Below are 13474 nucleotides of genomic sequence, written 5' to 3' on the forward strand. Positions count from 1 at the left end.
TTCCATCTGGACCATGTGATCTTCTGACATCAAGGTTTTTTATTTGGTCTCTGATTTCCTTCTGTGTCACAGTTATTTCTTTCATTAGTGGGTATCTTTCTATATTTTCTCACAGTTTTGTGAACTTTCAATTGTGAATACTGATTTGAAATGTTCATAAAGTGGCTAATGAAATTTAACACAAGTAAATGCAAGGTAATGCACATAGGTAAAAATAACAGTAAGTACGATTACAAGTTATTTGGAAATTCGTTAACAAAAGTGGATAGTGAAAAAGATCTCGGCGTAATTATCAGTAACGACCTCAAATCATCCAAGCAGTGTATTTCAGCCTCTGAGAAAGCAAATAAGATTCTAGGATTGATTGCACGATCTTTTGATTTCAAAAGTCCATCACTCATTAACAAGCTATATAAATCGTTAGTTCGTCCACATTTGGAATATGCTGTTTCCGTATGGTCACCGAATCTCATTAAAGACATTGACAGAATGGAAAAAGTACAACGGCGAGCCACAAAACTGATTCCAAATATAAAAAATAAATCATACGAAAATCGACTAAAGCACATGAATCTGTTTTCCCTAAAAAAGCGTAGACTCAGAGGTGACTTGATACAGGTCTTTAAGATTTTAAAGGGAATTGACAACATCAAAAGTGACCAAATTTTCACATTGAATGAGAATCAGACAAGAAACAATGGTCTCAAACTGTCCGGAAATAGATTCAATTTGGAAGTAGGTAGAAACAACTTCGCCAACCGTGTAGTTAATGAATGGAATAAACTTCCTGCACAGGTAGTGCAATGTAGTTCAGTTCGAAGCTTTAAGAATCATTTAGATAAATACCTAAGTAAGATGCTGTAATGATTATAATTTATGTTATATTATTTGTTTTTGTTTTGTTATAATTTGTCTGTCTGATTTTCATTTATTATTAGTTATATGTCAATTTATTATCATTTAGTATTTACCTGTTTGTTTGTTATTCAACTATACCTATGCATTTATTTATGTATTTTATTTGTTATTTACATTATTATAGCTTTTATTAATTACTATCATTATTTTTTTTTTTTTTTTTTTTTTTGCATCCGACCTAGATATGGATCAAAAGGTCTCCTGTCGGCATGCTCCGCCTTTGTAAACCTTTGTAATTTTAGCCAGTCTTACTATTTCTTGTTTGTTTTTTATTTTACCATTTACATGCCTGTGAAATAGTTTAGGATGTTCCTTGCATTTTCTATTATGTCCCTTTCATATTTTCTCTTTTCATCTCTGCGTATTTTTACATAATCATTTATTAATTTGATATATGTTTGCCAATTACTCTTTTTTTTTCCAAGCTTTGATTCTTCTATCTTTAGCCTCACTTCATTTTTTTTTTTTTTTTGTACCAGCACTTAATGTATACCCTTTCTTGCTTCTGTTTTAGTACATATTTGTTTATTTCCTCATTGTAACTTTATTCAATATGCTCCATTTCTCTTCCATCTTTATTTCTTCATCTAAGAAGTTTTTCCAATTTGCATTTTTAAAGAATTTTCTGAGTTTCTCAAAATCTATTTTGTTGTACATTAGTCTTCCTTTTCTATGTTTCTCGTTTCTTCTCAAATCCATTTGTTCTTTTAGTTCAAACTCTATTAGTAAGTGGTCACTCTTCCCAATTGGGGTTTTGTAATCAATTCTGTCCACAATTTCAGGCTCTGATGTAAGTATTAAATCTAGTCTCGACGGTTCCTCATTGTTTCTGTATCTGGTATTTTCCTTTACCCAGTGAGTCATTGTGTATTCAATGGTCATATCCAGTAGTATGTTTCCCCAGAGGTCTTCTGCACCCTTCACTGTCATTTCTTGCTAACATATTTCTTTTTGAGTTAAAGTCACCCATAAGTACTATATTTCCACCCTCTTTCAGTAAATTGATTAGTTAATTTTTTGTGTACTCCCACAGTTTGGAATGATCACTCAAATTGTTTTGGGGGTACATGCATTACTACAAATTTTCTATTTTTCATGTCACTGTTTTCAACTTTCATCATAATCAATTCCACATTGTTTTTTCTTCTGTTATCTTGTACTCCCTCTCCTTTTCCTTTTCATTTAAAGAGTTCACTCTAAGCACATCCCTACTTTTTGTCCTTTTCCTCTTTCTCCATCTATCCTCCACTCTTAACTTACCTTCCACCAAAAAATGATCCGATATTCCACCACCACTCCTTAGCACATGTACATCCTTAACTCTTCCTATTATACTTCTATCTACCACTACATAGACCATTAATGCCCTATCTACCACCCTTCCATCCACCACCCTCTCCCATGTGTACTTATGCTTGACTTTCTTCTGAAACACTGTATTTGCTATTATCAACTCGCTAGACACATCTCCAGCATCAACTCTCCACTATGATTCTTTCCTGGAACTCCACATTTCCCAACCACTCCATCAATTGGCTCATTTCCTACCCTAGCATTAAGGTCTCCCAATACTACTACATTGACGTTCCTCCCTAATCCCTCTATACACTCGTTTAAATCTATCCAAAAAGCCTCCCTTCTACACTCATCACACTACCAGGCCCATATGCACTTACAAAAACCCACATCTCCTTTCCCAGTTTCACCCTCATCCACATTATCCTTGAGGATACCTCCTTCCACTCCACTACATGTTTACCTTTCTCTTCACTTACTAGTATAGCCAATACCCCAGACGAGTACTTTGTCAAATGCCTTCTTCAAGTCCAAGAAGGCGCAATCTGCCCAACCATTTCTTTCTTGTATTATCTCAATTAATCTCGAGTAAAAGCACATTAAGTTTGTGGTACACGATCTTCAACTTCTAAAGCCAAATTGTTTAGGGTTTACTATTTTATTTTCTAAGTCCATTTTTTTCTGATGATTTTTTCGCATATTTTTGCTACTGTGCTTGTAAGGGATACTGGTCTGATGTTTGTAGGATCTTCTTTGTTTCCTCCTTTATATATTGGTACTATGTGTCTTTCCAATCTTGCAGTACCTTTCCTTCTTTGAGTGAGAAGTTTATTATCCTGTATAATTTGTCAGTTCATCAATACACTCTTTCAGTATCCAATTTGCAATTCCATCCGGTCCATGCGATTTCCTAACATCTGGGTTTTTATTTGGTCTCTTATTTCTTTCTGTGTTACCTTTATTTCTTTCATTTTGGGGGATCTTGTTGTCCATCTTCCCAAAATTGTGAGCTCTCAATTGTAAAAATAGACTTGAAAATGTCTGATAATAACTTCTGCCATTTCTGTGTCATCTATATATTCTTCATCTCCTCACGCAGTTTTATTATTTCATGTTTATCCTTTAGTTTGTTATTTATATATCTGTAAAAGATTTGTCTATAATATCTTTTTTATAATTTCTTTTTTCTTTCCTGTGTATAATCACATATTCGTTCCTAAGTTTTATATATGTTTGCCATTTGGATGTTTTTTTGTCTTTTCATTTTTTCCAGGATTGTCTCTTCTGTTTAGCCTCCCTACACCTTATGTTATATCAACACTTTATATATCTCTTTTTGTTTCTTCTTTGGTACATATCAATTCCTTCCTTGTACTTTTCTTTGAATATGTTCCGTTTGTCTTCCATCTTTGTTTCCTCTTTGGAGAATTTATCCCAGTTTGTGTTTTGGAAAAAAAATTCTTAGTTTTACAAAATCCGTTTTGTTGTACATTAATCTTCCTTCTCTGCTTGTCATTCCTACCTACATTGTTTTCTTTTAATTCAAACTCTATTAGTATGGTCACTCTTTCCAATTGGTGTTATATATTCCATTTTGTTCACAATATCTGATTCAGAAGTTAATATTAAGTCTAGTTTTGATGGTTCCTAATTGTTTCTATATCTAGTATTTTCTTTAGCCCATTGTGTTAAGGTGTATTCGATGGTCATATCCAGTAGAATGTTGCTCCAATGTTGTTCTCCCCCTTTACCATCATTTCTTCCCAGATTATATCCTTTGCAATAAAATCGCCCATGATTACTATGTTACCACCCTCTTTCAATAACTCATTTAGCACATTCATTGTGTCTTCCAGTAATTTAGAGTGATCGCTATCCGACCAAGCCTGTATTTTTGGTGGTACATACACTGCTACAAATTTTCTGCTTCTCATCTTTTTGTTTACAATTTTGATCATAATTAATTCTACATTGCCTTTGCCTTCATTGATCTTTGTCACATTTAGACCCTTTTTGGTCAATATCATGACACCTCCCTGCTTGTCTGTTCTATTTACCGCCCAGTGGCTGTATAGACCTTGTCCCATTATACTTGTTGATAGAGGTCCTTTCAGTTTTGTCTCTACAATTCCCATAATGCCAGGTTTCTCTATTTCTATATAGTCATTTAGTTCATTAACCTCTTCACTCCGGAGCACATCACATGTCTGGCAGCATTAGCTGCCCGACGTGCAATGTTGCGTCATAATAATCACATTTAAAAAAAATAAAGTTAGTGCTCAATCGTTTGTTCTCTTTCACCCGTGAATTTTGATAACCATAGAAAATATGATGAAGCCAGTTTAGAGAGAAAAGAGGTTACGTAGGTACGACTACAATAGATATAATCAAGACGCCGATGTCGGCATCATCGCGTACCCACTTGCTCCTCATGACGCCTATGTAGGCGTCACCGTATGGAAGTGGTTAATTCCAGAAATCATGCCATCGATATTTGTGTATGCCACTTGTAGTTTCATGTTTTCCTTTCTTTTTTGGTTTAAGTTTCCATTTTTTGATGTACCATTTTTTCAGTCTCAAGTCCAGCACTCTCCAAAAAAACTCATTTTTTTCCATCTCTGTCCTTTTCTCATTTCTATCATTGGCTTCAATTCTGAGAGCTTTGTCTTTCTCTTTTTCCTCATCACTCATTTCCTTTTTTATCCATATATGTTTGAATTGCTTGCTGTTTGCCAATTTAACCGCTTTCGATAATACCTCCTCGGCTGGCATTTGAGTTCTTTGTTTTATTTTCAGAGGTCTATGTTGTTTTTCTTTTGAATATTTACCTATTCTGTGGATCTCGTCAATTTCCTTATCAAAAGTTTGCCCTTCATCCTGTATATCTTTCAAAATTTCCTTAGCTATTTCCTTCTTTTCTCTCTGGTATTTATACAGTGGCTAGCAGGAAGGATCAAAACAGGCATTCTTACTCTGTTCACACATCAAAATTTGTCAAGAAACTGAAAAAAAAAAAAAAAAAAAAAATTACAGCAAGATCCAGGCAAGGCAATGCAGACCTTGGCAAGAGATGGGCATCAGAGTGGTGACTATGAAGAAAGTACTGAACAAGAATCTTCGCTGCTCTTCATACAAGAGATGCAAAGGTCAACTAACCACCATTGCCCAAGAGAACTGCCTTACAAATACCAAGAAACTTCTCAACAAGGTCAAACACCCAGTTGAGCCATAGGTGCTCTGGTTCTTATCAGACAAGAAGAACTTTTGCCAGGACCAATTGCACAACACACAGAACAACAGGTGGCTAGTCTACAGTCTGCATGAAGTCCTGCACTTCATGAAGACCAAGTTCCCTCAAACTGTGATGGTCTTTGGGTGTTTCCAGCAAAGGCCATGTCATGCCACCCCACATCTTTGAAGAGGGACTCAGACTCACTTCAGATGGCTATATTGAGTTGCTGTCCTCTATTGTCAAGTGCTGGGTGGAGAAGGTGGCTGTGGGAAGACCATACGTGTGACAGCAGGACTCTGCTCCATGTCACACCTCCAGGAAAACCCAGAAGTGGCTTTCTGAGAACTTCAACAACTTCACCAGTCCCAACATCTGGCCCCCCAACTCACCTGATTACAACCCCATGGACTATATGTGGGACACAGTTGTAAAAGACACCAATCATACCGCCTGTAACACCAAGGATGAGTTGATTGCCAGGATTAAACTGGCATCTTTCAAAGGATACTGTGAAGGCCGTGTGCTGGATGCTCAGGGCGGCTTCTTTGAGTGAACTGTATTTGGGAAAAGATCCTATAAGAGATGCACTTAGAATTTTGAGAATGTATCAATTTTTGGCCAATATATGACATTTTTCTTTCCAAAAAAGTGTAAAATTTATTCTAAACACCCTGTATATGCATATGTATTTACCTAGTTGTATCTTGTGTAGTGTCTAGTTTGCTCTTAAATTTGTGTATGGTTTTTTGCACACTATATTTTCATCCAGTCTGTTCCAAGTGTCCAACACTGTGTGGAAAACTTTTTCTTCAGATCTCTATAACTATCCTTTTTGAGTTTCTTTCCTTGTCCTCTTGTTTCTTTTGTCCCAATTTAGTAAGTCCTCTTTATCAAGTATTTCCATGCCTTTCATGATTGTATAGATTATCAGTAAGTTGCCTCTCTTCTTTGTTCCAAAGTTGGTAACTTCAGTTTAGCCAGTATCTTTTCATATGTGTGTATTTACCTAGTTGTATTTGGTGGGAAAAGAGCTATGCATTTTTTATCAACCACAATACACTTCAATTCTAAGCCATCAACATTGAGAGCGACTCGAGGAGGCCAACATGCAGAAATGGAAACGTGGTATGGCCAAGTACTCGAACCTGGGCCAGCATGTGTCATATGTTAGTGACTTAGCTGACTGCACCATCAAGAGTTCACTAGGGCCCATTCAGTGTTATACAAATACTTTCCCGCATTCATATACTGTACTTACCAATTGTACTATCATAATGGAAATGGGTTGAACACAAAATTTTGTGTACTTGTATGTAACTTGAGCATACAAATGTATAAGAAAAGTTGTGCTCACCCTATATCTCTCTTGATAGTGCAATTGGCTAAGTCACTAACACTTGTCACATGCTGGCCCAGGTTTGAGTCCTTGGCCATACCATGTTTCAATTTCTGCATGTTGGCCTCCTTGAGTCGCTCTCGATATTGATGGCTTAGAATTCAAGTGTATTGTGGTTGATAAAATTGTATATCTATTCAGTGGGGCCCATTCAGTGTTCTACAAACATTTTTCTGCATTCATATACTTACCAGTTGTACTATCATAGTGGAGATGGATTGAATGCAAAATTTCGTGTACTTGTATGTTAATCAAGCATACAAATATAAAAAAATTGCACTCAACTTATCTCTCTCCTGATGGTGCAATCGGCTAAGTCACTAACACTTGTCATGTGCTGGCCATACCACATTTCAATTTCTGCATGTTGGCCTCCTCAAGTCCTTCTTGATGATGGCTCAGAATTAAAGTGTATTGTGGTTGATAAAAATGTATAATTGTTCATTGGGGCCCATTCAGTGTTACATACACACACATATATATATATATATTAAGAATGGTGAAACATTAGTGAGAAATTATGTAGAGAAAAAATATACAATTGTAAGAGGATGAGTAGAGGATCAATTCCTATCAAGAGCAATAAGGGAAAACAGGATCTTGTAAAATCTGAGGAAGTAGTGTCAACAGTATTAAATGCTGGATCAGACATTGATGAGACTGACGAAGTTGATAGGCTTGGCTAACATGTTGGTGGGGCGAGGGCTATGAGACACGAGTTTAAATCACATTAGTGGTGAATGAGATGTGTATATAATTTAGGTTAAAAGATTTGGTAAAATTTAGAAATGTGTGGATAAGGAGTCACATTGAAGGACTAGAGAGCAAAAATTAAGGAACTAGTTAATTAAAATGAAATATAGCAAATTGACTGAGCTTGAAGTCAAAGTTTTACTGGAGGTTGATGGATCAGGTGAGGAATTGGTATCTGAAGAGAATAGATGTTTTAAGAGAAATTAAAGACAAAGTAGGGAGCTTGAATGTGGCATACGAGGTCTGTTAAAAAAAATATGCGGACTGATGTTGTAAAACAAAATGCACTTTAGAAGTTACAGATCTGGGTCCCTTTCAAAGTAGTCTCCTCCCCAATGCATGCACTTATCCCAACAGTGTTTCCACTTGTTGAGACAGTCCTAGTATGCTTCTTTTGTAATGTCCTTCAGCTCCTTCGTCACATTTGCCTTAAACTCGGGAATCGTCTCGAATCTTCTCCCTTTCAAGGGTCTTTTGTGTTTGGGGAACAACAAGAAATTGCAAGGAGCAAGATCAGGTTAGTAGGGGGGGTGGGGAAGAACAGTGATTGAGTGTTTGGCCAAAAACTCGTGAGTTCTGAGGGCTGAATGGACTGGAGCATTGTTGTGATTGAAAAACCAGTCACCACTCCTCCACATTTCTGGACTTTTGCAACGGATGGTGTCCCTCAGACATTTCAGAACTTTAGTGTAGTAAGTCTGGTTCACTGTGAAGCCTTCAGGGAGGTAATCGTTGTGAACAACACCCTAAGCATCGAAGAAAACTGTCAGCATCACCTTGACCTTGGATCAAACTTGGGGAGCTCATTTGGGTCTTGGGGATGTTTCACTCATCCACTAGAATGATTGGACCTCCGTTTCAATGTCAAAACCAACCAATGATTCATCACCTGTTAAGCAGTCAAGCAGATTGAAAGACTTAAAACTACAAAATCTCCAGGTCCAGACGAAATTTTTCCAAGAATGCTTAAGGAGTGTAAATTTGAAATTGCGACCAGTTAACTGAAATATTCAATAAATTGGTAGACACTGGTTTTGTGCCAACTGCTTGGAGGCAGGCAAACGTTGTTCCTGTTTTTAAGAAGGGAGATAGATCGTCTATATGCAACTACAGACCAATCAGTTTGACATTGGTTATAGGAAAAATGCTTGAATCAATAATAGTAAATAGACTCGGAGAACACATCGAAGGGCATAATTTAATTCATGATTCACAGCATGGTTTCTCCAAGGGTAAGTCATGTGTGACTAATCTTCTATCCTTTTACACTAAAGTATATAAGGCGTCAGATAACAATGAAAATTACGATGTTATTTACCTTGACTTTAGCAAAGCGTTCGACAAGGTGCCACACCAGAGACTACTAAATAAAATCAAAGCCCATGGCATAGGAGGAAAAGTGTTAGAATGGATTAGAGCTTGGATTAGTAACAGAAAACAGCGGGTCACCATAAATGGAATAAAATCTAGGTGGGGCAATGTTACTAGCGGGGTCCCCCAGGGCTTGGTTTTGGGTCCCTTGTTGTTCATTATGTACATAAATGACTTAGACGATGGGATAAATAGTGATGTTAGTAAGTTTGCGGACGACACTAAAATAGGATGCCTAGTTAGGTCAGGAGATGATGCAGAGATTCTGCAGGATGATCTTAATAAATTGTTAACATGGTCGGTGAAATGGCAAATGAACTTCAATATCTCTAAGTGTAGCGTGTTAATCATAGGGCTACACAACCCCGAAAATAGATACATCTTAGATAACACGTTTTTAGAAAAATCTGAGTGCGAGAGAGACTTGGGAGTTCTGGTGAGTCTGGACCTTAAAACCAGGAAGCAGTGCATTAGCACCAGAAATAAAGCTAACAGACAATTAGGTTTCATTGCTAGGACGGTAACGAATAGAAGTGCAGAGGTAATTATTAAACTCTATCGAACAATAGTTAGACCCATCCTTGACTATGCGGTACAGTTTTGGTCTCCGTCCTACAGAATGGACATATATTAACTAGAATCAGTACAGAGAAGAATGACCAAAATGATACATGGACTCGGAAACTTGCTTTACGAAGAGAGGCTTAGGTACCTAAATTTGCACTCTCTGGAAAGATGCAGAGTGCGGGGTGATCTAATAGAAGTGTTCAAGTGGATCAAAGGCTATAACAAGGGTGATACAAACAAGGTCATCATAATAAAATAACAGGGCAGGACTCACAGTAATGGTTATAAACTGGACAAATTTAGATTTAAGAAGGAAATAGGCAAGAATTGGTTTACAAATAGGGTGGTTGATGAATGGAATAAACTTAGTAACCATGTAGTAAGCGCTGAAACTATCAGTTGTTTTAAAAAACAATTAGACAACTTTATGGATGGGGATGACAGGTGGTGATGGATACGGAACTACCTAGTGTAGGCCTTATGGTCTCTTGCAGTCTTCTTTATTCTTATGTTTTCATCTTCTGAACGATCAAGCAGTTCCTGACAAACTTGGATGTGATGGGCTTTTTGTACGTCCATCATCAGGCATAGCACAAATTTCGCAGCAGTGTGGTGTATCTTCAATCTTTTTATCAAAATCTCATAACAAGGTCCAACTGATATCTCTCACTCTTCAGCAAGCTCCCTGACAGTCAGACATCAATTTGCCCGCACCAGGGTGTTGATTTTGTTTACATGTGGGTCGTCGGTTGGTGTAGAAGGACATCCAGGACGCTTATCATCTTCAGTGGACTGTAGACTATCCTTAAAATGCTCATGCCACTTGAAACAGGCCATACACTTCATAGCAACATCACCGTAAGCTGTGTTAAGCATAGCAAAAGTTTGTCACAGATTTTCCAAGTTTAACACAAAATTTCACAGCAGGTTGTTGCTCCTTCATGTTATTCATTCTGAAATCTGCCAAACGAAAAAATCACACCACTAAAAACTGAGTAGCTAATACACAAATAAAGATATCTGCAATCAGGAAATGGTATCATAATCAGTTGATCTGTGCGAACCTAGCAACACCAAGCGGATTCCCCTGGAACCAACTGGAGCTGTGCAATTCGAACAGTCTTCGTATTTTTTTTAACAGACCTTGTATACCAATGTAGATTGTTTAATATGGGCAATATAAGAGGTCAACAATGTTTTATGTCTAGTCAAGACATGAGTTGAAAAAATATGTAGATATCTATGTAGGCAATGGAAAATATATCATTTGGATAAGGGAAAGCAATGACAGGAAGAGAAACACTGGAAGTTAGATGAGGTGGTATTGGGAAAAAGAAAAAATTGACTGATGCGAGTGTAACAATTGAGGGGGAAGGTAAAAGATGTTGCAGTGATGCTTGTGTGTATTTTCCAAGACCTGGCAATTATTTAGTTTATTTCCAGAGCTCAAAGATTAGTATCACCCCACTACAAACCCTGCCTGTGATCAGGTGTTTTCTTTACTAATAACATAGTGTGAAGTCATGTATTGATGCTTGTATATTTCTGTTTTCTTCACCCCTACATCCCATGTATACACATGCAAATGTGTAAACACTTTCATGTATTATTGCAAACTGAAGGTTGTTGTTTGCTGATTGACTTTGCTTCACATTATTTTGTTTATTTTTCCAGGATCGCAGTAATGCAACAGCATCATGTGCGGGTTTATTCATCGCTGCTCATCTAGGCTTTGACTTCGTGGGCACTTGGTTGCATGTTGACATGGCCTACCCTGTGCATTGTGTAAGTTTATGAGATAGGAAAGTGTGATGGGATATAGTATGATCTCCATGGGTCTTCTCAAGGAGTTTGAAAAATTATACTAGCCTGTGTGGGGAAGAATCATGGAATTTAAAAGAGGCAGAGAGGAAAAGTTTAAATGTGTTGATGAAATGACTGAGAAGTATGGTAAGGGTTACAGGGTTGAATAGAGTGAGAATCGTGGAGGCAAGGTGGATAGTGGGGGATGGAAAAGAAAATGGCAGATAGGGCTGATGAAAATGTTGGGATGGTTTGGACACATGGAAAGAATGAGTGGATAAAGATTAGTTAAAGAGGTGTGGAAAGCAGAGGTGGAGGGATTGAACTTGAGGGGACAACTGAGGATGAGTTGGATGGGGTGAAAGGCATTGAACAAGATGGTAATGTCTGTTGAGGAAGTAAAGGAGAAGGAAGGAGATAGAAGTAAGTGGAGATTGGCTGTGTATAAATTATACTCTGATGCAAGGAAAGAAGGGGATGGGAGGATAGGGAGTAGTTTTGTATGAATGATATTTTGATGCAGCCCAAAGGGATTTTCCCCATATGGATGCTAAGAGGAGATTGTATGAAGGAATGATTGTGCCAACAGCACTGTACAGGGCAGAAATATGGAACATAGAGTTTAAATGCGAGATGAAATGCCTGAGAAGTATGGTAGGGGTTACTAGGCTGGATAGAGTGAGAAATGAGGTGAGGAGGAGAACGGGAATGGAAAAGGAGTTGGGAGGTAGAGTTGATGAAAGAGTATTGGGATGGTTTGGACACATGGAAAGTGAGTGGATAAAAAGTAGTTGAAGAGATGTGGAAGGCAGAGGTGTAGGGATTGAACTTGAGGGGACAACTGAGGATGAGTGGTACTCCCCCAGGTAGGCGTAGCTCCTCCTTGGGGATCGGTGCCATCTGCGTAGAGCTGATGGCCAGGGGTAGTAGCTCGTTACACTACATAGCAGAACACCCACACACACCAAGAAACATTAAAACTACACCCATAGACCTTTATTACACACAGATACTCTCTTCTCTTCCTCCACAACCACCAAATACCAGCCTCCGGAAACATATTCATAATCATATCACTCACCGCTCCATTAACACACTGAAAGACAACACACTGCTACATGCCAGACCCCCTGATATCCACCCTTCTGAATCCTCTCTCCCACGTAAGGACAGAGTCCACTTGGCCAGACTGCGATGCGGTCACCACCCAGCACTTCTAAGCTACCAGAAGAGGCTGGACGACCGTGTTGTGAACAGCTGCCCAGGATGTAACACTTCACCCCATACCATACAACACATAATGGAAGACTGCATTATACACAATCATGCACGCAAACAACACAACATACACTCTATAAAGGATTTGTGGGAAAACCCAGTTTCGGCTGTGGCCTTCCTTGGGGAGACGGGACTGCTCGGACAGACAGTCTAGGGAACGACAACAACAACAACTGAGGATGAGTTGAAAGGGGCATTGGGAAAGAGTGGAATGCCTGTTGAGGAATAAAGGGAGAAGACAAGATGTGGGTGAGTGGAGAATAGCTGTGTATGGATGATGGTGTAAAGTATGGAAGGAAATGTATGGGGGATGGGGCTTTGATGGAGTATGTGTGAATAATATTTTGATGCATCACAAAGGGGTTTCTCCCCATCTCTTTTTCTACATGATGGGACAGGGGGGTCCTGATTAAATGAAGTGGCCTTGCTGTGGATGTGCTGCGTCTTGCTACATCTTCTGATCCGTGGCAGTGGGCAAGATGCAGGGATGACCCATCATCCAGGAGCTAAGAAAAGCAGGAGGGGGGGGAGGGGTGGTGAATGGAAGTGGAGTATGTGAGGATGAAATGGGTGGAAGTGGATTTATCCCTTTGACATTGGCTACCTCCCTTGTAAAGGGGAAAACCTTTTGGTATATGTATGTGCTTGGCTGATAGTCTTACCCCACGTTAGGCAGCAAAATCTTAGGCTGGTTGAAGCAAGATTTGATGGAAAGAATTTGTTTATTTAGAAATGAATGTTGGTTGTCAATTAATGATAGCTCGCTTCTAAGAGAAAAGACAGAGGGAGGTGATAACTGTGTTTCAAATTGTGTCCCAACTTGGTTTGCTTGCAGGAGAGGTGAGAAAATAGGGAGCAGC

At 38.4% G+C, this 13474-nt stretch overlaps 1 protein-coding gene across 3 annotated transcripts in view; it reads left to right on the forward strand.

The window, feature by feature from the left end:
* grsm (probable aminopeptidase NPEPL1 granny smith protein) overlaps nt 1–13474 on the forward strand; it is a 45114-nt gene that overhangs the window by 26690 nt on the left and 4950 nt on the right. For all 3 annotated transcript variants that reach the window (XM_076179408.1, XM_076179410.1, XM_076179409.1), the window contains exon 9: nt 11208–11318. In XM_076179408.1, coding sequence (XP_076035523.1) covers nt 11208–11318 — 111 coding nt within the window. The remainder of the gene's footprint in view (nt 1–11207; nt 11319–13474) is intronic.

This window comes from Oratosquilla oratoria, chromosome 42, assembly GCF_046742065.1.
Source record: "Oratosquilla oratoria isolate Oo_2021 chromosome 42, ASM4674206v1, whole genome shotgun sequence".
In the NCBI taxonomy this organism is placed as follows: domain Eukaryota; kingdom Metazoa; phylum Arthropoda; class Malacostraca; order Stomatopoda; family Squillidae; genus Oratosquilla; species Oratosquilla oratoria.